A 26343-nucleotide genomic window follows, 5' to 3' on the forward strand; every position below is an offset into this window, starting at 1 on the left:
AATTTCTTTTGCTCAAAAAAGTAAAAAAAAAGTAGGTTGCCTAAAATTCAATGTTTGTATTCAAATATTTGTATTCATAAAGCATTAGTGCATATCCATGCAAAGAAGCAATATGGTCTCCAGATATCTTGATGATTTAGAGGGTAGCATCTTTGAAATGATTAGAGATCAGGGTTGGTGAAAAGCTATAGGTCTTGTCAACAAATATCCTAGCAGATGACTATCATCATGGATCTAGAGCTGGACTATAGAGGCCACTAGGTCCAACCCTTAATTTTACAGACAAGGAAGTTGAGTCCCAGAGAGGTTAATTTGACTTGCCCAGAGTCACAAAGCTAGTCAGTTTGAGACAGACTTGACTGTAGGTATCATTGACTACAGGTCCAATGCTCTATCAATGTCTCACCATCTACCTTTGTATTTCATAGAACATTTTCAAGTACCACAGAATATGGATTGTTATTTCCATTCCTTCTCTAATTCTAAATAAGCCTTCTATTTCTATCTCATTATAATTCTCATCTGTGAAGATGCCCCAGATCAGGATTACAAAGATTTGCTGTGATATGAATCAGATAGCCCTATCCTAAATGGAAAGTGTGATTCCAAATGTAGCATTCTTTCTGCTACAGAACTAAAATTGAATATAAATCTGTTGCAAAGTCATTTTGAGAATGGGTACAAATAGTGAAGTTCAAAATTTATGAATAATTTTTAGTGACAATTTCAATGACCTTTCAACATGAAAGACAACACAGTAGGGTTTTTGCTTAGCTTATTACAAAGGCACAGTCTCGTCTCCTTTTGATCTATATTTTTCTTTTCCCTATTTATAAATAATTACAAAATCTGCCTAGCCTTGTAATTTATATAGCTTATTTTCTGTTTGTGAGATTCCAATTTTGTTTTCAATTAGAAATAGTCTTTGGCTTTTACCAACTGTAGTATGAATTTGCAGTGAAACTTTGAGGCCAGGATTATAATTCATAGGTTTTAGAATTTAATTTGAATGCATTTAACGAACAGAATGAAATATATTACATTAGTTCCTGAAGAATCTGGGATATTTCCCTGAGATGATATGATCTCTTCCACTAGTAGTTAAGGGGGTGATAGTAATTAGAGTATGTATGATAAACTCTGCTAGTGTGGTAAAAGAGAAAAATAGCCTATTTGAATATTAATGAGAAGTATATCTTTGACACAAGAGAACCCCCCAAACTATCAGTAGAACAACTAAAACATAAAAGGTCTTATTTTAAATATATTCATAACTTAAATACAAAACAAAATAGTCCACAGTACAAGTCTGAGCTTAGTATCTGATTTTCATAATAATTTAAAGAACTTCCAAGAGAAACTGTTAACAAGTACTGCCATGTCTCTATTCTAAATTATTTCCACAAAAAAATTTTAATTTAAACAAACGCAATTTCTGCTATGTTTTGACTTTCATTTAAGAAATTACTTAAGATCATGATTAGAGCCAATGTTTTGGGAGTTAGCATCTTCCTGCCTATTAGCAAGACACTGACACTGATAAATTCAAGGATATATAAACTAGTGTAATAAGATTTGAAATCCAAATCTTTTAAGTGTTTAAGATAGACTAAATTCAAAAGATTCATCATCTAATTTGTGCTCAGGCCCTGATGGATTCATAGTTCATAGAGAGAACCTATTTCTTAGATTATGAAATTTCATCATGAGACTTGAGATATAATGGTCTGGAAAGTTTCCTTAGCTTCTCCTGGTTTTGAAATCCACGACTTTGAAGAGGAGAGAGGGCTGTTGGAGGCAGGTGAATCTACACAAAGAAAAAAACATCTGTGTCAGATAGTAAAGTAAAAACCCACAGTTGGTGTTTTCCTTTTAAAAATGTAGTATACTGTTTGGGGCAGCTAGGGAATACAGTGGATAGCTGGGCCTAGAGTTGGGAGGATCTGGGTTCAAATCTATCCTCAAAAACTAAGACAGAAGGTAAGGGTTAAAAAAAATGCAACAAGGCCAGGTTCCTGATAGTTCCATGGGAAAGACAAAAGAAAACCTTTTAAACAAGGTAGTGGTAATGCTATTTCACTTCCATATGGTTCTACAGATGCCATCGTCTCTGCCCTTCAGTTCCCAATCAGACAATCTCAACCTAGAGTAGGAATTCTTAACCTAGGGTCCATGTATTTCTGGGAGTCCATAAATAGATTTCAGGGGATCAGTGAATTTGAACAAGAAAAAAAATACATCTTAATTTTAACTAACCTCTAATTGAAACTTAACATTTTTTATCTATAGGCTTTTTTTATTAAACCCTTAACTTCTGTGGATTGACTTATAGGTGGAAGAGTGGTAAGGGTAGGCAATGGGGGTCAAGTGACTTGCCCAGGGTCACACTGCTGGGAAGTGTCTGAGGCTGGATTTGAACCTAGGACCTCCCGTCTCTAGGCCTGGCTCTCAATCCACTGAGCTACCCAGCTGCCCCAAAATTTAACATTTTTTTAAATGAGTGTAGGAGAGGACTTCCAGTTAAGATGGCGGCAGAGTAAGGAACAGCTGCTTGATCTCTCCTAACCGAAGCATACAGGACTCTTCAAGGGGGCATAAAAACAAATCCAGGCAAACGAAGGGACCCCACAACAGGGTGCAGCATTGAAGGTACGTGGAATTGGGGCATTTCCATGCTATAAAGGGGTGAAATAGCTCTCACTAAAACGTGAGAGGAAGAAGCCCCTCCCTCACCCCCCCCCCCGACCACGTACAACGTCAAGGCCAGCGCACAAGAGTTAAAGTAGGTTTGGGGCACCCATTAAGTCATTGGCAGCTCCAGGGCTTGTTCCTGAGAGCAGCAAGACTTAGGACCCCAAGAGGCTAAAGAACGCACATGGACTTTGAATACAGACCCCGAGCGCCTGCGCGGGTGAAGGCATTGCCCTAGGTGCATTCAAGGATCTTGAGCCCAGGCTTGGACCTCGAGTGGGAACCCTGTGCAGACTGGAGCACGGCTGTGGAAGCAGCGCCCTGAGACTGCTGAAGGAGCCTCGGGCAGAGGGGCAGACCAAGGACGACCAAGAGGCTCGACCCTGAGAACAACGAGACCTGAGACCTCAGGAGCCTAGAGAGCGCAGACAGACCCTGAGTGTGAGGACAAAGCGCAGAAGGCGCAGGTCTAACAATGGCAAGCCAAAATTGGGAACCCCAGAAGAGAAAGATTATCAAGAAGAACTCTGTAATACTTCAACAACTTTTACACAGAGAAAATCCAGACAACAGAGCAAACAGCAAAGGAGAACAAACAAGTAATCATATCCAAACCTTCCCAAAATAATGAAAACTGGTCACAAGCTACTGAAGAGTTCAAATCTGAGATGATGAGAAAGATGAAAGAGATCTGGCAAGAAAATAACAGTTTAAAAGGCAGAATTTTGCAATTGGAAAGTGAGGCTCAGAAATCAAATGAACTGATAAGCAAATTGAACATCAGAAATGACCAGACTGAAAAGGAAAACCAAAAGATCATAGCCGAAAACCAAAAGATTATAGCCGAAAACCAGTCCCTTAAGGCTAGAATTGAGCAATTAAAAGCTAATGATCTCTCAAAACAGCAAGAACAAATAAAACAAAGTCAAAAGACTGATAAAATAGAAGGAAACATGAAATATCTCAATGAGAAAGTGACAGACCAAGAAAACAGGTCTAGAAGAGAAGATTTGAGAATCATTGGTCTTCGTGAAAAAGCAGAAATTAATAGAAATTTGGATTCCATACTAAAAGAAATTATTCAGCAAAATTGCCCTGAAGTTCTACAACAAGAGGGCAATATAGACACTGAAAGGATCCATAGATCACCCTCTACACTAGACCCAGAAAGGATAACCCCCAGGAATATAATAGCCAAATTCAAGAGCTTCTAAGTAAAAGAAAAAAATCTTATAAGAAGCCAGAAAGAGACAATTCAAATATCAAGGAGCACCAATCAGAATCACACAGGATCTGGCATCCTCCATGCTAAAAGACCACAAGGCTTAGAATACGATATTCAGAAAGGCAAGAGAGCTGGGCCTTCAACCAAGGATCACCTACCCCTCAAAATTGACTATATACTTCCAGGGAAAAGTATGGGCATTCAACAAAATTGAAGATTTCCAAGTATTTGCACAGAAAAGACTAGGACTAAATGGAAAGTTTGATATCCAACCACAAAAATCAAGAGAAACATGAAAAGGTAAATAAGAAACAGAGGGGAAAGAAAGAAAACTCATAATTTTTTAAATTTGTCTCTTTAAGGGCTTCAATAAGATCTAATTATCTGTATTCCTATGTGGAGAAATGCTATGTATAATTCTCTGTAGTGAACTCTATTCACTATTATAAATCAATGTAGGAAAGAGTTAATATTGATAAGTTCATAGTTTTTATTAGACTATCAAAAATGGCCTAATAAAAGGTTGAGAACCCCAGATCTAGAGATTAAGTTATGTTATTTGTTTCTGCACTAATATCATACTTTCCCCAAACCACTAGTCCACATGAGAAAGAATGCTTAGAAATTACCAGCTTTGGGTGGTATAGTGGATTGGTACTAACATTTGGAGATTGACTCGAGACTTACCGGCCTTGGATATGGGATCTGATAATGCAATCCTATTTCAATTCTTGCTGTGCATTCATCTATACATTGTTTAATCAATTCCGAATCTGTAAGCTGTCAAAATGGGAAAATAAAAGTTAAAAAAAAATTGCCAGCATAGCACATTCTAATGCTAAATAAAGTACTTGCTTATTTTTTAAAATTTCCTTACATAGATAGCCAATAAATTTAATGTTGATCATGGAAAAGTAATTTAGCTTAAATTTTGCTATGTTGATTGAATTCTAAAGGAACCCCATGACCTCAGCTTGGGCTGCTCCAGAAAGCCCATCTGAGAAAGATAATCAAAAAGAAAATAAAGGATTCTATGCAAGGCATTGTAGCCTGAAGGTTTAAAGAAAAGGTCTTTCAAATTCCAAAACTGTTTACATGTCTAAATGTGCCCAAAAAGGCAACTCAATTTTAAGGAATGTAATGAAAAGATAGTATTTAAAAAACATAAAACTAATGTCCCTCAATTGAAGAATGGCTAAACTATAAAGCATATGATTGTGATGAGATATTACAGTGCCATAAAAAATGATGAGTGGATTAAATTTTTTTTAACTTGGAAAGAACTATATGAGATAATGAAGAATGAAATGAGTAGAACCAAGAGAAGAGTATATATAGCTATAGATTTAATATTGGAGAATAACTTGTGAATTTTTACCTCCAGACAATGAACTAAGAAGTGGAAACACAAAAGACACAATCTATATATTTTGCTGGATAATGCCTTTTATGGCATGGGAAGGGGCTGAAAAAAAGTAATTAAAAAAAAAACTAAATAGGAAAGGTGGAGAAAGGGCCAGGATTTTGGTGTTTATTCAAAGTTCACATTAAGACTATGAAAGAATTCAAGTTTCATCAGCTGCCCAGAAAACCTCAGTTACTGCATAGTCTGTGAACTACGTCTGTCTTGGCCATTCCAAAGATCTGCTTGTACTTTAGTACTGACTAGACTGGTGAAAGACAAGTTCCCTGGAAGGTAACATCTAGAATTAGCAACTGATTCCCTCAAGATAAAAACTTGGCTTTCTTCCTCTTTTGTAGCAAAAATGCAAGGCCAAATAGTCTCAGTTTCCCCATTATGAGAAGCTGTCATTGTGATAATTATCTATTTTAGCAACAAATACAAAATTCTTATTTCTCTTTTGGGATTTTATGTAGTTCATGAAGTGCCTTTGAGCTAGAAAGTTTTTTTCAGACAGAAATATAACTCGTCTCACATGAGTGAAAAGGCTTATTGAGGGGATAAAAGAAAAATCTCTAGTAAATATAATATAAAAAGAGGTTCCTTAGTCCTTAAAGGCCTGATGGATTCTTCTAAGCAATAGTCCATCAGGTTAATGACTCCTTGGATCAATCCAACTTGGGACAAAGCCCCACAAAAACATACTTCCTGAAAACAGAAAGACTTCTGCAATAACTTAAAACCCAAATTTTCTCAACAAGTCCATAATGAAACATGATTTTAAAAAAAGCCTAGACATCACATTTCAAGAAATTATAAAGGAAAACTGCTCTGATGTCCTAAGACCAGAGGATAAAAGAGAAATGGAAAGAATCCTGAAATAGATCACCTCCTGAAAGATATCCCAAAATGAAAACTCCCAGAAATATTAAAGTCAAATTCCAGAGTTCTAGGTCAAGGAGAAAATATTGCAACAAGCCACAGGGAAACAATTCAAATACCATGGAGTCATATGAAGTCAGAATAATACAAAATTTAGAAACCTCCACATTAAATGCTTAGAGGGCTTGGGTATGATATTCCAAAAGGCAAAGGAATTAGGATTACAAGCAAGAATAACCTATTCAACATCAAAACTGAGTATAATCCTTCAGGAGTTAAACAAATGAAATAGAAGACTTTCAAGTATTCCTGATGAAAAGACCAGAGCCAAACAGAAAATCTGACTTTCAAATATAAGACTCAAGAGAAGCATAAAAAAGTTAAACATGAAAGAGAAAACATAAGGGAACCAATAAAGTCAAATAGGAAGATGAAAATTAAGAACTTTATCAGTGGGGCAGTTAGAAGGAATATACACAGACAGAAGGCACAGATATAAAGTGACTATAATGGGATGATTTTGTATCAAGTAAAATACCTCCAGCCTGTGGCACCCCAACGATGGGACATAGGTATAATAGAGTAATGTTATATCTAATAGCCTGACACTGTTGTCTTCTGATATCCCCTAGTGTCAAAATTAGTGTCCCTAAGTGTCAAAGTACCAGAGACAGTGTAACATTACATGGATGGGCAGATAGCATGATATTTGAAAGCCACTGGCCAAAGACAGGTTTTTAAAACCCAGGCAGAAAGGCCAGTTGTTCACTTAGTTTCCATACCTGCCATGGGGCTGGTGTAATTTTCTCTGTACTCCTCCCTTATCTTGGCTATTGATTTATGGTGAGCCAGACCTTGGTCACAGCCTTAACCAGCCAAATGGAGGATTAATGATAGTCAGGCTGAAATCTCTCTTCTCTTTCTTTCTCTTTTCACTAATAAATGATTATAATTCTGGTGCTAAGCCTCTAGATCAATTTTTATTTGTTACAATTAAAAAAAATAAAATTAAGGAGTGAGAAAGAGAGATGCATTAGGAGGAGGGACAGGAAGGATAAGGGAAATTATCTATAAGGTATGAAAGGAAAAACTTTTACAATGGAGATGGAGGAGATGGCAATACTATTAGCAGAACTGGCTCAAAGAAGGCTTAACACACACTCAAGATGGGTAGAGAAATATATCTTACTTACAGGCATGTAGGAAGGGAGGAGGGTTAGAGAATGAGAAAGGGGAGTGGTGCTGATAGAAGGGAGGGTGGATTAAGAGAAGTAGTGGTCATAAACAAAACAGATGTTTAAGGAGGGACAGGGGAAAAAAGGGAAAAAAGAGACTGGAGGGAAATACAGTCAATAATCATAACTGTGAATGGGATAAACTTACCCATAAAAAGGAAACAGATAGGAGAGCATATTAAAAACCAGAATCCAACAATCTAGTGTTTACAAAAAACTTACTTGAAAAAGAGAGACACACAGAGTAAATAAGGAGCTGGAGAAGACTCTTATATGCTTCAGCTGGGATAAAAAAAGCAAGAGTAGCAAATCATGGTCTCAGATAAACAAAAGTAAAAACAGACCTAATTAAAAGGGATAAGTAGGAAACTGCATTTTGCTAAAAGATACCACAGATAATGAAGTAATATTAATATAAACAAATATGCACCAAGTGACATAGCATCCAAATTCTTATGAAAAAGTTAAATGAGTTTCAGGATGAAATAGAAAGCAAAACTATATAAGAGGATGACTTCAACTTTCCCCTCTCTGAACTAGATAAATCCAAGCCTAAAATAAACAATAAAGAAGTTCAGGGGATTATTAGAATTTTAGAAAAATTAGAGAAAACTGAACAGGAAAAGAAAGGAATATATTTTTTTCTCAACTGTGCATGGCACCTTCACAAAAACTGACCATGTATTAGGGCATAAAAACATCACCAACAAATGCAGAAAAACGAAAATACAAAATATATCCTTTTAAGACCATAATGCAATAAAAGTTATATTGAGTAAAGGGCTGTGAAAATAAATGAAAATTAATTTTAAACTAAAAAAAATCTAATCCTCAAAAATGAGTGGGTCAAAGCAACAATCAATTTCATTTAAGAGAATGACATTGATGGGACAACATGCCAAAATTTATGGGATGCAGACAAAGCAATACTTAGGGGGAAATTTATATCTCTAATCACATCAATAAGCTAGATTGGAAAATTCTCAAGCAATTGGGCATGCAACTACAAAAACTAGAAAAAGAACAAATAAGAAATCTCCAAATAAACAATAAACTGGAGATCCTGAAAATAAAGAGAGATTAATAAATTCAAAAGCAATCTTTTGAAGTAATAAAACTAGAGCTAAAACAATGAAAACAAACAATAAAATAACTGGTTATTTTGGTTAATGTATTTTGTTATTTTGAATAATTTGAATAAAAAAGAAAACTAAATAACCAGTATCAAAAATGAAAAAGGGTGAATTTACTACCAATGAAAATGAAATTAAAGTTAATTATTAGAAGCAATTTTGCACCAAAAATACTGAAGAAAATAACACCTTGAAAAGCAGAATTTGCAAAATGGTAAAAGCAGCACCAAAAAAATCCAAAGAAGGGAAGACTGTCTTAAAAAAGTAGAATTGGCCAAATAGAAAACAACATACAAAAGCTCCCTGAAGAAAATAATTCTTTAAAAATTAGAATTAGAAATGGAAGTTAAGGACTCCAGAGAAACAAAGAAGCAATAAAATTAAATTAAAAGAATAGAAATATGAATGAATAGGAGAAATTAAATAACTTATTAAAAAAACAACTAACCTGAAAAATGGATCCAATCATTCTAGGGAGCAATTTGGAACTATACCCAAAGGGCCATAAAACCACAAATCATTTGACAGAGCAAAGAGTTTGAGGTTTTTTTAAAAGGGGGGAGGTGGGGAGGGAACCTACAGATTTAAAAATATTTAAAATATTTATTTAGCTCTTTCTATGGTGACAAAGAAGTGGAAACTCAGTAAGTGATAAGAGATCCACACGTTGTGTGAGGGCCAGATAATCAGAAGTTAAACCCACCATAACAGCCACAGAGAGAAAATGAGCTTACTAACGAGGCCAGCACTCCTCATAAGTGAGGGAGAAAGAAAGAAAACAGAGATAGAAAGAGCAGATACCTGAAAGACTGGAGGGACCCCAAAAGCGGGTGAGACACAAATCACACAGAGATTATGGCTGGGTCTACTGTTTATTTTATGACAAAGTGAAAAGTTTTTATAGAATATAGAGTTTTAAGCATTACACCATTCTTAGAGGTGTAACTTTCTCACAAAAAATTGTTTGTGAAAAAACTTTAACCAAAACATTTCTAGAAACCCAAGCAATTGAGGTATATTGACAGTAACTTGAAAATTTACATTTGATCATGACCTTACAGAAGCTTCTTTGGTCATCAAAATAATGAACAACTGAAGTATGATCATGAAGGAAGTTTTCCAAGAGATGTCTGTATTTTGGTTATAACTAGGTGATACTTTTTTTTTTTTAAATTAAACCCTTACATTCCTTTGGCTCCAAGGCAGAAGAGTGGTAAGGGCTAGGCAATGGGGGTCAAGTGACTTGCCCAGAGTCACACAGCTGCCAAATTTGAACCTAAGAACTCCTGTCTAGGTCTGGCTCTCAATCCACTGAGCTCCTCAGCTGCCCCCTAGACAATACTTTTTAAGCTGTTACTTTGAGACACAGGCCCTGCCATGGAATCTCAGGCAGACTCAAGAGTATGTCTTTATGGCTGCTTTTTCTCAGTGGATCTATTTTGTCTTTAATTTCCTTCACATATCCTCTCAGAAACTGAGGGGATATCCACTAGTAGAACAAGTTATGATACATGATTGTGATGGAATACTATTGTGCTATAAGAAATGATGAGCAGGATGGTTTCAGAAAAACCTGTTAGGCTTACATGAACTGATACAAGGTGAAATAAGCAGAACCAGGAGAATACTGTATAGAATAATAGCAATATAGTACAATCATCAACTGTGGATAACTTAGCTATTCTCAGCAATACAATGATCCAAGACAATTCCAAAGGATGTAAAATGCTAATCACTTCCAGAGAAAGAACTGATTAAGTATGAATGCAGACTGAAGAATATTTTTAAAACTAACTTTTATTATTCTTCATTTTTCTTTGGGGGGGGACTTGCACTTCTTTTGCAACATGGCTTATATGGAAATGTTTTGCATGCTTGAACATGTATAATCTATATCAATTTGTGTGCTTTTGGGGGGGGGCAGGAGAGAATTCAGAACTCAAAACTTAAAAAAATAAATGTTAAAAAAAGTTTTTTTACATGTAACTGAGAAAAAATAAAATAAAGAGAATATTGGCAACCTCAGTGATACTAGTTTTAAATGAGCAGTGAGTTCATAAGCCATATTTCAGGAAGCAAAAGTGTAGACAAGAACAAACAGTTATTTTTAGAAACTTGCCTTGGAAAGGGAGGAAAGATTTAGGACAATAGCCTATAGGAATGGTAGGATCAAGTTATTTTTCACATTATAGCTAACACTTAATCTCTCATCCACATAGTTGCCAAATTGATATTCCTAAAGCACAGGTCTGATTATGTTACTCCCTTGTTTGAGAAGCTCTCGTGGCCCTTTTTTGCCTCCAAAATAAACTACATTCTTCTCTCTGGCATTTAAATCCCTCTACAATGTGGCTTCACCAACCTTTCCAGCTTTATTCAATGCTATATACTCCTTATGCATTCCAAGATCTTGTTACACTGACTTACTTGCTACTATCAGTGCACCTGCCAAGTCCTGCATATATGCCTTTATACATTTTGTCCACTTGTCTGTAGTACATACTCCCTCCACACCTTTGCCTAATTCCCTTTGAAACTCAGCTCAAATGCCACCTCCTACAAGAGCCTAATCCTGATTTCCAATTGCTAATGTTCTCCCTCTTGGAAACTACTTTGTATATTTTGCCTGTTCTTTTCTATATATCTATGTTGGGAGCTCCTTCTCCAAGAAAGAATTGCTTGAGGATCGGCATGGTTTTAGTTTTGGCTTTACATCCTCAATGCCTAATGTCTAGCATAGGGCCTGTCATAACAGGTACTTAAATACTTTTAAAATAATAAATGAAATCAAACCTCTTGGATGTGAGTCCTCAGTGCATGTTCAGTGTCTGGGTGGGTAGACTGATGAAGACCGAATCAATTCACCTGTGCTTTATGAAGATTACCTAAGCTTTAACCCTTGCTTTTAACTGTGCTCTTTTCCCTACGCAACACCTGACTGGTTCTTTATTTATTTCAATAATCCTTTATAAAGCACCTAAATGCACTGAGAGGTAAGAAGGTGGGCAGGGGGGCATCTCAAGAAGTTTTGAGGTTACAGTCTCTACCCTTGAAGATCTTATAACTTAGATAAGTTCCACTAAAAATTTCTACTGATTGGACTGAGGATAGGAACTAGTGAATTTTTCTGAGGGCAAGTGTGTGGCTCATTAGTAGTGCCCTAAAATGCTAGAAAAAGCAGAGTGAAATATCAGCTCTTCCATATGAGAATCACATTAGGCAATTCATAACCCAAGTCCTGACAAAAGTCCATTTCTACCAAAGGTATGGCTATGGCTTTGGACTGACCTGTCTATCCTAGAATATTAGCTCTTCCTCCACATTATTTTTAGGAATGAAATAAAACACCACAAAAAACGATTTAGTTCCTTAAGAAATCTCAATGGATCCCACTTACATTTTTGTTTTTTTGGAACAACATTCTGGCTTCATTTATAATATACTGCTTTTCTCTGATGGTGTCTTCCATCTGCCCTGATGCTGCATGCCACCTTCTTGCAAGCCTGAAAATCCTGCGGTATAGGCCAAGAACTTCTTGTCGTGTTGCCATTGTCATTTTAGGAACTAGAAAAATAGAAAAAGAAAAATTTGTGTAAAAATTCATTTTGATAGTAGGCAGTCAGGCAGATGTACATTTTTCACAAGGCTCTTTAATTAGTCTAGAAATAATTGCTCTTTCTAAACAGATATGCATGGTAATGTTACCCAGAATTGGAGAAGCAAGAACACCAGTTACTGCCTAACCATACTTGCTTTTTGTTTAGCCTACAAAAAGAGAAGAGGTTACTCAATGATGTCCTATTTTCCATGTTGGAAACTTAAATACTTTAGGAAACAGCTGGTTTGAGAGTTGCATTTGTACTCCATAATAAATTTCCTAGTGCGTCACTTTAAAATAAAAACTTCTTTAACTTGAATACTTAAGGCCATGGGTATTCTAGATAACTGAATTTTTCTGTTAGTTAAAAGTTCACCTTTTAAGTACAAGCCTTTTTTGTTTTTATTCTTAAACATCGGTAATTTCTTACCCTAATAATTAGTGAACATAAATGAATTTTTCTTTGATGACTGAGGCTTTTACAGAGTCTTCATCCTAAACATTAATTCTTCTTTTTATATACTTTATATATATAGGAGATTGGAATGGAAGTGTGTTTATCTAAGGAGTTAGGCCATATTATGCCCTTTAATTTGGGGGGAGGGGGCAGGAAAGAAGTAATGGCAGGATGGTTATACTTTCTATTGGTTTATGTTCTCATATCATTTGCTTTCTGTATCCACAAAGCAGAATTTTGAGGAAAAAGAATTCTGATTATTGGACAACTCCAGTTGGTTAGATTTCAGGTAATAGGGTTTTAGTGAACTAGGTCTCCTTTAACAGATGCATACTCCATTAAGTCAAATAATAGGGACATGGTAATGAGCTGTAGGCCTAGGAATAGAACCTATGATACCTACCTCCGAGTCCTTTCTGTGCTCTCTCCAACCCTCCCTAAACAGGATTATCAGGATTGTGAAGTAGTGTGATCACTGCTGTTAGGGAACATGACCCATTTTTAACACATGAAGAAGTTTAATACCTAGAAATCAGATACCTAGGATCATTCTGAACTTATAAGAATTTGATTATCAAAAGAAGGCATATTTGATCTGGAAGCAGTAATTATTTTAATCCAAACATACATTCTTAATGCAAAGGGTACTTGCTATAGAAATTCATCTTAAAGAGAATTTCTAAGCCTAAGCAGGCTTTCAAGAATGATTCTTTAGGCACTTTATAGATCCTGACTACAGTGACCTTTCTGGAGTTTTAAAATTTCTCATGAGTAAACCAGATTTAACCAGTTAAACAGTTTTATACACAAAAAGACAAACACCCCGCCATACTAACATTCAAAGTCTCTATAAAGTCCATGATATTCCAAGCAGTAAAATACTTAAGATGATTGGGGGGTGAGGGGGAGAAAGGAGCCAGAAGGTAACTAAGTTTGTGATCCCAAAATGCAAATCAAATTCAGGTAAAATGATGTCATTTTTTTTTTCTGGGTAAGGAAACTAGTTTCTGAGTTTCTGGCTCTCCCCAAACTCCAAGGTTTCATATGAAAAGATGTGAGTCAGTTTGTGTGAAAGACAAAGAGTATGTAACTGACTTCTACTAAGTGATTGCTTCATTTCTCTGTGACTAAAAGACAAAACTTCTCTAACTGCATGACACAGGCATGGAAGTGAGAAGGTCTGGTTGGTTGAAATAGAGTCTAAGATGTTAATAACAGTACTAACATGGTATTTTGGAGCTATTTTAAAGTTTCTAATAAAGATCTAGGGATATTTAAATAACAACACTGAGAGGGACACACACACTCTCTAGTGTGGGGAAGGGTGGGAGGGTAGGAGAGACCTGGAAATTTCAGTGCAACAAACTAATTAAAAAAAAGAATACATACATAAATTTTATAGGTTGCAAACTAATAGCTCTGTTTGTTCAGTGCCAAAGAATGAGTCTGAGAAAGCCAGGAATGCCTATTCCTATTCTTATGTCCTCATCGCATGCTCCTCCTTTTGTCATTTCAAAAAGTAAGCAACAGAAACTCATAAGTAATGGAATGTATCTCTATAAAAGCAAAAACTCAGCATCGCCCTTTCAGCTATTTAATGAGTTTGGAATATTCAAAGGCAAAATATAAGGAGTCATTATATATAGTAAGTATAGTGTTCCCCATGTCATGAATGCCAAAAAATCTCACCTCACCTCAATCAGCCAAAAAGGTTGCATCTCTCTTTTGTAAACTTCTCTAGTTTCTGTATTACCCCCGCCTATTATATTCACACTCTACTATCATGTTTATTTTAAAATTTAAGAAATGACAAGCTTGTGTAAAAATCTTGTTTTCCTGTATTACCCTGGTTCCCAACTAATGGGCCACTGGTGCCTAAGTGATTGCAAAGATTCTGTTATTAACATTAACATATTAGATAAGGCAATAAAATAAACTGGAGAAATGTCTTTTACATATATGTAGCACTATTTAATTAATTTATTTTTATTGACACTTTTGGATCTTATTTCACTTTTAGAAAGTATACAATGTCCCAAAACTTTTAATGCAGTTTTAAGTTATCAAAGTGTAAAAGACTGCACTAAAACTTTTGGGATACTCTTTATAGATGTTATAATACAAATTAACTTCCTAAAATTCAAAGCAGTTTTTGTTATTAAAGATTTTTTTTGCCAATGCATACTAATTAGAAAATCAGTATCATTTAAGAATCCATAAAAATTTATTTTTAATTTTAAAAACTCTTCATACTCAGAAAGTTTAGAATATACAACTTCTAGAAATAGATAAATTCTGAGGTGGTAACCACTGTATTCATATTTTTATCACAATAAGAGTGGCTAACAGTTTCTTACACATAATCAGGCAGGTTCTTGTCAAGTCTCTCCTACATTACATCAATAACCTAATTGGTTTCTTTGCTTTAAGTCTCTTGCCCCTTTTATGCATCCTCCACAGAGGTGCCTCTAACCATGTCATTTCCCAACTCAATAAACTCCCATGTCTCCCCATTACTTCTAGGATGAAATAAATTACATGCTCCTCTGGTATTTGGAGTCATTCATAACTTGAATCTAATCTCCCTCTGAAGGCTTATTTCTCTCTCCTGGTTTTGTTGCTGTTGCCTGTACAAATGATTCCATCTCCCATTCCAATGTCTATGTATAGGCCAGTGATGGTGAACCTTTTAGGGTCTGAGTGCCCAAACTGCAACCCTCACCTTATTCCAGACAGGGCACTGGATTGCTGGACAGAGGGGTGGGTCATGTGAGACATGTCCTCAGGTGTTGTTGGAAAGGGGAAAGGGAGCACAGATTTGCCAACATGGGCCAAATTGTCAACTTTGACTAGAATATACTCATATGCACCAAAATATCTCATATATATTTTGTATATCCCAACATAATCAAGCCAACACCAGGTATTGTGCTAAGTGCTGGAAATACAGCATAGAGTCTAATAAGAACATTAGAGAGTCAGGAATGCATCTTGGAAAGGACAGCTGCCTGAGCCATTGCACCTCGTCTCCCCTGAGAAAATTTCATTTTTGTCTATCACTAGTACTAACACAATGTTTGGCATAACCATACTCCATTAGTTGTTTGTTTTTTTAACTCTTACCTCCTGTCTCAGAATCAATACTGTGTATTGGTTCCAAGGCAGAAGAGTGGTAAGGGCTAGGCAATGGGGGTTAAGTGACTTGTCACACAGCTAGAAAGTGTCTAAGGCCACCTTTGAACCCAGGACCTCCTGTCTCTAGGTCTGGCTCTTAATCTACTGAGCCACCCAGATGCCCCCAACCATATTCCATTACACTCATCCCACCATAACTTGTATAGCCATTTCCCCAATTGTCTCCCCTCTCCTTCCCACTTAGTTTCTGGTTTTGTTTTGGTGCCACTACAAAAAGAGCTGCTATAGATATTTTTGTACATAAAAGACCTTTTCTTCTTTCTTTTATTTCTTTAGGGTAGAGGCCTATTAATGGTACCTCTGAGTCAAAAGTGTATACACATTAACTTTTGGAAATTGTTTCAAACTGCATTTCCAAAGCATTCAGAAGCCATTTCACAGTTCTACCAATGAGAGCATTCTGAACTACACCTCCTTTAACCGTGTCATTTTCTGTTTTTGTCATTTTTGTCGATTTGAAGGGTGTGAGATGGAACTTCAGAGTGGCTTTAATTTGCATTTCTCTTACAATATTAGTGATCTAAAGCATCAAAACAAATACTGTTCTAGGTAGCTTGACTTCTTCCTTTGAGAACTGCCTTTTCATATCCTTTGACCATTTATTCCTGGAGATTCTTATGGAGATAGTATTTCTGAGGTGGCCAATGATATGTTTAGATTTTCTATAAAATAAGATATAGAAATGCCTACTATTTAACCTAAGCTTGCAGAAGTATGATGGACAATGTTCCCAAAACTTCACCAATACATATAAGTACCTATAACAACGTCAAGAATCTCATAGGAAATAAAAAAAAAAATTTAAGTGGAAAGGAAGAATTTAAACCAGATTACAAAACAGACATCATCAAAACTATTCAGTATTGGGGCAGCTGGGTAGCTCAGTGGAGTTAGAGTCAGGCCTAGAGACAGGAGGTCCTAGGTTCAAACCCGGCCTCAGCCACTTCCCAGCTGTGTGACCCTGGGCAAGTCACTTGACCCCCATTGCCCACCCTTACCAATCTTCCACCTATGAGACAATACACTGAAGTACAAGGGTTTAAAAAAAAAACGAAAAAAAAAAAAACTATTCAGTATTGCTTAAAAAAACAAAACAAAAAACAGGAAAGTAGATCAGTGAAACAGATTGGGTACACAAGATCCAGAAGCAAATGTACACAGTTGCACAGTGTTCAACAAACCCCCAAATCCCAAATCCCAGGGTGATAAGGACACAATGTTCGGCAAAAACTGGAAAACTGCCTTACAGAAATTAAGTTTAGATCAACATCTCACAGTATGTACCATAATAAGCGCCAAATGGATGCATAACCTAGACCTAAAAAGTCACATCATAAAAAATTTAGAGGAGCAAGAAAGGAGTTATCTTTATCAAGTTTGTATAAAGGAAGAGTTGTTGACCAAACAAGGGATAGAGAGGATTTCAGGGCATAAAAAAGAAAATTTAGATTATGTAAAATTGAGATGCTTTTATTTAAACAAAATCAGTGCTGCTAGAGTCAGAAAGGAAAACAGTTAATTGGAAAAATTTTTTGGTAAGATTCTATGGTAAAGATGTAACATCCATAATAGAGAATATGTGTATGTGTGTGTGTGTGTGTGTATCAACATGTTGAAATATGGAATTGATACATACATATATCAATTCTCTATATAGCATGAATATTAGGCCTATATATATATAGTAAGAACAAATGTGATTCCCCAACAGATAAAATGTTCAAAGAAAATGAAGAAATTCAATCTATCAATAGATGAAAAAAACTTCCAAATCAACAGTATGAGATATACAAATTAAAACAACTCTGAGGTTCCAACTCACATCCATCAGATTGGTAAAGATGACAAAAAAGGAAAATGACAGTTGAAGAAGAGTCTTTGTAGGTCAAGCATACTAATGTAATATTGTCGGAGCTTTGAACTGATCTAAACACTCTCTAATTTGGAACTATATGCCCAAAGTTATTAAATAGTACTCTTTGACCCATGTGATACCACTACTTTCAAAGAAATAACATGGAAAAAGGCCTTTCACATATATAACCCTTTAAAATTTTTTTCTAATTATTAAGTATTTTCTCATTTTCCCTACCTCTCTCCTGGCCACTAAAAAGAAGAGAACTCCTGTATTATATAAGCATAGTCAAGCAAAAGCAAAATCCTGCACTGATTATATCCAAAATGCATTTCTTATTCTGTATATTAAGCCATCATCTCTCTGTCATGAGTTGGGCAGTGTTCTTTATTAGTTCTCTAGGATTATAGTTGATTATTTGATTTATAAGTTTTTCAGAATGGTTCATTTTGCAATGTTGTTATTATAAATTGTTTTTCTGATTCTGCTCACTTCACTCTGCATTAGTGCACACAGGTCTTTCCAGGTTTCTGAAACCATTTTTTTTTTTCATTTCTTACAGTCCAGTAAGATTCTATTACCTTCACTTAACCACAACTTGTTTATCCATTTCCAATAGATAGGCAATGCCCCCCCCCCTTAGGTTTCAGAGCTTTGATTTTACAAACTGGTGCTATATATATATATATATTTTTTTTTTTTTTTTTTTGCATATAACGGAACTTTATCTCTTTCTGTGATCTATTTGGGTAAAGGCCTAACATCAGTATTTGTTGACCCAGACACTGACACTTTTGGGGCATAATCCCAAACTGCTTTCCAGATTGGCTGGATCAATTTCATAGCTCTATAAACAGTGTATCAACGCAACTGTTTTCTCACAGCCCTTTCAAAGACTTTTATTTGTTGTTTTTTTGGTCACCTTTGCCAGCCTGATGGGCATAAAATAGAATCTCAGAACTGCTTAAAATTATATTTCACAACAACTCTTTGACATAGGTGTTGTTATTAACCCCATTTTACAAAAGAGGAAACTGAGGCAGACAGGTTAAGTGATTTGTCCAGTACACAGTTAAGTATCTGAGGCCACATTTGAACTCAGGTCATCTTGACTCCAGGCTCACCCCTCTAGTCACTATTGCTACCAACTAGCTGCCTCTGGAGAACAATTACAGGATGACCACAATAACATAAGGAAAAACATATTAATAACTTTGATCACTGCAACTGAACCAGGACTCCCAAAAACTAATGATAAAGACGCTTCCCATCTCTTGACAAAGCTATAATGAACTAAAGGTGTAGTATAAAATGTATATTTTCAGATACTGCCAACATATGAATTTGTTTTGCTTGACTATGCTTGTTTGTTATGAAAGAAGGGGAATGGGGACTAATAATACAAACTTCTAAGAGAATTTAAATGAAACTTTTTTTTTAAAGGAATAATAGATTGAAGTTTAGAGAAACAGAACAACGTTGTAAATCATGTACTTAACTTATTACATACTAAAAGTTGTGTGTCATATTTGGGGATCCATATATGAACCTCTTCTGTTTTGTGTGTGGAAAATGTTCGTGTTTGTTAAGTTCAGAATAACAAAAAAAATTAAAATGCTAAAAAATAAAATAAAAGTCTGTTGGCATGAATAACTTGGACCTGAGGGAAGAGAGGAAAAATTCCTCTAAATGATGAGATTTACAGAAATATGACTTTGGTCTCAGGAATGTCAGAATTCCAAGTACAAAGCTCTCCTATCTGGTGGAGAAATTGTGTTGCACAATACTACCAAGAAAACTAGGAAAGCCAAAGGCAATCACAATAAAAGGGTAATTCACTGCTTCCTAACTCTAGATGAGTAAAAAGGTGATTCTTTGATAGTGGATTAGAGAAGGCAAAATTAAGAAGCAGCTTTACTCTTTAGGGCCTTGTTCCAAAACGAGATTTTTCTCCCCCTGGCAATTTGTGACAAAACTACTATGTAGTCTAATTTGTTTGAAAAGTTTTGAACATCTGGAAAAGTGTGAACTCCATCGTGAAAATTTGTTCAAAATTCAAAAAACTTAGTAAGTACCTATGTGCAAGGCAATATGCTAGGCAATAAGGTTAAAAAGAAATAACAATAGAAAGTCCTTGTCTTCAAGAAATACACATTCTACTGGAATATATACAACATTTAAACAGATAAATTTACAACAAGAAAAAATAAGTATAACTACTAAGGCCAGGAAAGGCTTCTAACAGGATATAGCACATAAGAGCAATTTCTCAGGGGCATCTGTATCATGTTATACCTGTAATTTTTTGGTTCTTTTACACCGAAATGATTTAGCCACTGTCAGGAAAACTCGATAATGCAGAAAATTTTTTTTAAAGTTACTAATAATTAAGTCAATTACATTTACATCATGGGATATTCATGATTGATAATTATGGAACACTAGCTATTAGAGAAGCTCAAAATATTTTAAATACTAATTAATTCTTACAATGCCTTCTATAGACAGGAAAACTCAATAAAGAGCTATAGATCTAGTACAGTCTTAGTAAGTTTCATTATATACATGTCCTTTTGTGTTTTGGGAAAGTATTGCTTAGTCGCTGGTGATTTAAACTAAACTTTTTTTTTCATTCTACAATAAGCATTATTTGGAACAAAATATAAATACATACTACACAGAAAAGTGTGATTTGAATACATTTCTTTTAGAAGATATTTCTTTTGAGCTATAAGGTCAACTTCAAGCACCTCAAGATTTAAGTAACCTGTGTTGAGTTTTAAGCATTCTGCAAACCTTTGGAGTTCAAATATTAAAACAGTCAAAGAAATAAATAAATAATTCCATTAATATAAACAAAGGATGACTTGTCTCAACTCCTCTTTTTCTAAGTCTAAGGAACTGCTAAAAGTATTTGCTAGTTGAACTAGGTTACTCCTCTATCTGAGGTTTTTCTAACTCTTGATAAGGGCAAGAAGAATCTATTGCCTGTCAGTGAATTTATTGTTTAGAGGTGTTACCAAGCTATCCCAAAGCTGTTTTTCTCTGATCACTAATAATACCCATACAGTAGAGTTATATTGTTCTTCAGAGTGAGTAAATAACTCTCAGTTGGACACCCGGCTTATCTACATACCACAGCTCCTGATTCTTACTGGAAATATAATACTGGCTGCCAGCACCAAATGTATCACCATGCTTCCCTTCCTACTTTTTCTTTATCTCTTCCTCCCCATTCATCTTTGTGCATTCCTTTTTTCCAAATGTATGCTGCTCCCTTATTTCTGGTGAACAGAGATCATAGCCATTTTAGTCCTTACTTGTTACACACACTCACAAAGAAAAAGCAGTGAGTTTTATGAATCAATTTATGATATCTATACTTCCCCTTCCCCCTACCTTTGGGACTGGACTTTTAATTTACTGTTGTAGCTAAAAAGCAAAATTTCATGTTATATACTTGCTGTACAAATAATGGGGAAAAGGATAATATTCCTGTTCATACTACAATCATTGTTATATAAGAGTTATGTCTGGATATGCAAAAGGAAAATGGAAGATGCAAATTTGTTAGGACCTAATGTCAAAAAAAGGGGAAAAATAGATTTTATTGGCTTTTCTACTTCAAAAAAAAAAGACAAGTCTTTTACAACAGTTCTCAAATATGACATAGGAATGGGCCTATTATTATCTGGGAATATTCTCAAAAGATACATCTCAACCATATCAAATAAATGTACCAGGTTCAGAAAAATGCTATGGATTTCTCTACTACACACAAGTCTATGCATGTACTGGGAAGTTCTCCAATCAGGCTACTGTAACCATGACAGTAGCTTATCTTCCCAGGAAGAAAAATTTAAATTAAAACAGAACCTAGGTCCCAGATTCAAAATAAATGGAATAGTTATTTTCCCTCCTGGCATATTACAGTAAAAAAGGCAAGCTAAAAGAACCTCTACAAAGGAACGGCAGTCAGGTGTGAAAAGTATCTTGAATAAAATAGGGAACCAGCCACCAAGAGATGAAAGCTAGGCCAAAGTTAAAGATCAAGCCCTTTCACTCAGAGCTAAAAAATTGCACTATGAATAAACAGCTTAGAATACTGGTCACATAAGTAAGGCCTTCTGCGAAATCTAGGAAACATAAATAGGAAGTAAAAATACTAATATAATTCCTTCATTTGCAATGATGTAGCATTGGAAAAAATCCATTTAATTATATTAGAGTTGGGGCTTTTAAAAAACTCAACCTTCTAATACAGCTAACTAAAATATAGTTGCTGTCATTTCAAATGGATTCCCCAAATTAACTCATAAACTCCAAACAAGCTGGGAGTTCATGCATTTAAGTGAGTTCTGTCTGCCACAATGATGACAAGGATTTCCACATCCAGGCTGACCATAAATCACCACCTGATAAGACATGCTACTAACCCACAGGAAGGAAGTACATAACTGTTCTTCCTGGACTCTCAAGCATTGTCATAGGTGGTACTAGCAGCTATGAGGCTGAATATAATTGTCCAATGAAAGGATTCTGCCACCTTCCCCCTCCATGGGGCCCAAGTTTCCAAGTGCTATATTAATCCTAAACAAACATTTAAATGCCTCTTATGTGCAAGGCACACTCACATACACTGGCGGTATCAGAGGAAAAAACTTCTGCCTTCAAGGAGCATTTTATGGAGTGGAAATAATACAGACACAAAAAATAAATACAAAATAGATTCTAAATAAAGTTGAGGTAGTGAGAGGAAGAGCACTTACAACTGAGGGGGAGGGGGATTAGGAAATGCTGGAAGAGAGGAGGCGCCAATTAGGTTGAAGCTTGAAAGTAACTCGGGATTTCAAGTTAGAATTGTAGGATAGCACTTTATCCTGTGTAAAAGTGGGGTATAGAAACAAGCTTATCAAGGGGTTAAGGAATGAACAGTGAGGAAGTAGAAACAATGGCTACAGATATCTATTAGATTTCATCATATTGATAAATAATAGGATGTGTTATCACTATTCTTGATTGGGGATGGGGGTGGGGGTGCAATTTGATACAAAATTTTGCTGGGATCAAAAACTAGATCACTAGCAACACTAATAAAACAACAATGGACCTTGATTCCTAGGTGACGGCTCAGTTAATTATCATGACTAGGTATAAATGGTGGTGTGGTCATTCTGGTACTAGATCCATCAGATGAAGTCTTAGAATTTTCCTTACTGTGTATATTGGCTTTAGCTTTATGGAAGCTCTAGTACCAGGGCTAGTGGTGGAAGAGAACCAAATTAAAGAATCAGGCCAGGACCATTTAAAATATCTTGTTTAGTCACTCTCTTAACCTACTCTTATACCTTACAACTGCCTTTTGCCTTGTATGGACTGCACTAATAGCGTCTCAACCTCTATATAGTCAAAATTGAACTTATTTTCTTTCCCCAAAATGCTCTTGCTCTGAACTTTCATGTTTCTGTTAGGATTATGATATCATTCTGTCACCTTGGAATAATTAAACCTATGAAGATCTAAGTCACCTTTAATTTTTCCCTTCTCTCTCACCTTCTATTTTTCAATTAGTTGTTAAATTTTGTCCAGTCTTATCTCCATATTCTGCACATCTATGACCTCTCCAATATTCACCCTGTCATTGGATCTGAAGTCAAAAGATCTGGGTTCAAATTCTGGTTCTTTCACTGTATGGTGCAAGTCATGGTGTCCACCCCCCCACCCCACTCCAACCCCTGGGTCTAATTTTCCTTATGAAGAGGGTGGTCTACAGGTAATGGGGTTCAGGGGCCTTTTTTAATTAAAAAAACCCCTTATCTTCCATCTTAGAATTAATACTAAGTACTGGTTCCAAGGCAGAAGAGTGGTAAGGGCTAGGCAATGGGGGTTAAGTGACTTGCCCAGGGTCACACAGCTAGGAAGTGTCTAAGGTCACCTTTGAACCCTGGAATTCCTTTCTCTAGGTGTGGCTCTCAATTCATTTACCACCCAGTGCCCCCTGGCCTTTTTTAAAAATGTGATAATAATATTTCAACATAAATGGTTTCCTTTGTATTAGTCTTTTACTTTATGCATTTAAAAATATTAGAGAAAGGTTCTCTAAGTTTCACCTGATGGTTAAAAAGGGTACAGAACACAAAAAAGGTTAAGAATTCCTGGCCTGTATGATCTCCAAGAACTCCCAGATTTCTAATATTCTAGGATCCTAGTTTAGGGGTGCTATTATTTTTCAATTAGACTATTTTAAATCTCTTATTGTTCTTCTAACCAGCAATCTTCCTTTCCCATCCTCCCCCTTCCAATCTAAGGCTAACTAAAATGAATCTTTCTAATACACCAAAAATCTCACTATTGCCGTTATCTTATCAATGCTGTGATCTAATAACAATGGTCTTTGCTGTCCCCTGTAATAAATATTACACTTATCTACCTTGACTTATTCCTTATTATACCTCCAAGTCTGGAATGTTCTACCTTCTCCTTTCCGGGTTTCCCTGGCTTCTTAGAAGTCTTAGTTAAAACCTCAACTTCTATAAGATGCCTTCCCTCTGTATATCATCAGCAGTTTATCCTGTATATATGTTTGTATTTAATTGTTAGCATGTTGTATCCCTGGGAAAGGTTTTTTTTTTTTTTTTCCTTTTGCCTTTCCTTGTATTCCCAGTATTTAGCATAGTAAAGGAGCTAGATAAATGGTTATCTACTTGACTTACTTTGGAGATAGAGACTGTACTTTCCAAATTCCACACAACTGTAATACACTCCAATTTTCCAGCCAGTTGAATTCCTACTCTTCAAGGTCCAACTCAGGTATGACTTCCTGGCCTAAAGCACTTTGTCTGCATCTCTCATTCCCCTCTTTCCTCATCACTCCTAATCTTGTAATATATTTATGAGTATATTTTGCTGCCCTCCCCAAGTAGCCTGCAAGTTCTGGGAGGACAAATTCCACACAAGTGGGATGCACTCCCATTCTCCACTCAGTTGAATTCCATGGCTCCTGGTAAGGCTCCACTCAAGTGAGACTTTCACAAACCCTTCCCTGGCCTAAGGTACTTTGTCTGCAATTCTCATTCTCTATCATCTATCACTCCCAAGGTCAGCTAGGTGAGGCAAGGAATTGAGCAGAGCCTAGAGTCAGAAGACCTCAGTTCAAATCCAGGTTTGACATTTAACTAGCTATGTGACCCAGGGTAAGTCGCTTAATACTGTTTGCTTCAGTTTCCTCACCTGTAAAGAAGGAAATAGCAAACTTCCAGTATCTTTGCCAGTAAAACTCCAAATGGGGTCATGAAGGGTCGGCTAAAGCAGAAACGACTTTACATCATTCACTACCAATCTTGAAATATACTGCTGACCTTTTCACACCTAGTAGCCAATAAATTTACAAATTCCATAAAATTGGAATGTACTCCCATTCTCCAGCTAGTTGAATTCCTGCTCTCTTTGCAAGGCCCAGCTGCAGTGCGTTTCACTTCCCTAAACCCTTTGGGGTCTCTGCAGGTAAAAGCTATCCCTCCGAAGTCCCATTTCCTTCAAATAGTTGTTCTTCAGCCCTTCCTATTCACCGGCCGCCCCATAAAGTATTCAGGAGGAGAGAACGGTGTAGCGCTCACTCAGCAGAGTGGAAGCTCCCAGAGGGCAGCAGCCCACGTCACTTAAGTGTCCCTAGCACCTATGGCCTGCACCTACGAGGCTCAGAATCCATGAGAGGAAGCTAACTGATCAGGTACTTGCATAGAGGACCCACCCCTTTGGTGAGCCATCTCAATCTCTCCGCTCCCACCCCCACCCGAGTAGTCCGTTGGATCAAACCAACGCAGGTAATAATCCGGGGGAAATGGCGGCCATTAATCCAGCGAGGTGAGCCGGAGTCCACGAGCCAGGAGGGGGTGGGGTGGGGCAGGCCTCACTACCGCGTATCCTAGCAACGTCGCACCAAGCCACAGCTCTCTCCCCACTCCCTGCCTCCAACTCTAGTGAGCCAACCGCGCTCTCCATCGCCCAGAGCAGACCACCTTCACTTCTTACACTCACAGTGTCCATCACGCCTGCCCCCCCATACACACACCCACAGTGCCGCGGGTGAGAGAACGGAACGTCGAGAGCCCCGTGGAGCCGGTGCGGAAAGATCAGGGTCTGGCTCGGTAGGCCAGGTCGGACCGAACCATCTGAGGAAATCTAGGTGGGGAGCATCATTCATAGACAAGAAGAGGCTTGAGTCCCACACAAACTTCAATCCCCCGCGACATTTAGCTTCCGGCGTTTCCGCTAAAAACACGGTCAATCTCTTCACCTCCCTCCTCTTCTCTTTCTCTCACTACCCATTTCCTCCCTGACCCTTTCCCCCTACCTAACCACGCTGTGGTTCGGCCCAGTTCCGCCCAGGCGATTTCCTTCCCCTCCTGGGACTGGGGGGAAGGTGAGAAGGTCGGGTCGTTGCCCTTACTTGGCGACGGCTTCGCACGTTTCTGCGTGCGTCACTCCGCAGTCCGCCCTCCCGCTCCCTCGACCCTCCCTCCCCGAGCTGTGGGGTTACCGGAAGTGATGATGCAGGAGGAGATGGAGGAGGCGGGGCCTCCGGGCGACCGCCGCTGGTGGTGTTGCAGATGAGGAGGAGGCGGCTGCGGTGTTGGAAGAGGAGGAGGCGGCGGCGGTGGTGTAGGGAAC

The 26343-nt window shown here is 37.0% G+C and overlaps 1 protein-coding gene across 3 annotated transcripts; it reads right to left on the reverse strand.

Annotated features, from left to right (window-relative positions):
- Nucleotides 1-698: 698 nt before the first annotated feature.
- On the reverse strand, nucleotides 699-26089 carry LYRM1 (LYR motif containing 1). 3 transcript variants are annotated; one of them, XM_044657460.1, is made up of 4 exons: nucleotides 26027-26089; nucleotides 11966-12132; nucleotides 4604-4696; nucleotides 699-1807 (listed from the first exon to the last, which is right to left on the reverse strand). In XM_044657460.1, the coding sequence occupies exons 2-4, from the start codon at nucleotides 12122-12124 to the stop codon at nucleotides 1691-1693; spliced, it is 369 nt and encodes a 122-aa protein (XP_044513395.1). In that variant the 5' UTR covers nucleotides 12125-12132; nucleotides 26027-26089; the 3' UTR covers nucleotides 699-1690. The 3 variants fall into 3 exon arrangements, with proteins under 3 accessions (XP_044513395.1, XP_044513394.1, XP_044513393.1); XM_044657459.1 differs by lacking the exon at nucleotides 26027-26089 and adding an exon at nucleotides 25745-25801; XM_044657458.1 differs by lacking the exon at nucleotides 26027-26089 and adding an exon at nucleotides 20810-20997.
- Nucleotides 26090-26343: the final 254 nt, after the last annotated feature.

The sequence above is a fragment of the Gracilinanus agilis genome, chromosome 1 (genome assembly GCF_016433145.1).
Source record: "Gracilinanus agilis isolate LMUSP501 chromosome 1, AgileGrace, whole genome shotgun sequence".
Taxonomy (NCBI): domain Eukaryota; kingdom Metazoa; phylum Chordata; class Mammalia; order Didelphimorphia; family Didelphidae; genus Gracilinanus; species Gracilinanus agilis.

What these genes read in the sequence shown, in the direction of transcription:
- LYRM1 (XM_044657458.1), bottom strand. Translation starts at nt 20,870, where the DNA reads ATGGTGATACATTTGGTGCTGGCAGCCAGTATTATATTTCCAGTAAGA. An exon ending in AGTAAGAATCAGGAGCTGTG is followed by an intron (nt 12,133 to 20,809) that starts GTATGTAGATAA and finishes CTATTTTTCTAG; the next exon opens with TTCCTAAAATGACAATGGCA. An exon ending in TGTTCCAAAAAAACAAAAAT is followed by an intron (nt 4,697 to 11,965) that starts GTAAGTGGGATC and finishes CCATTTTGACAG; the next exon opens with CTTACAGATTCGGAATTGAT.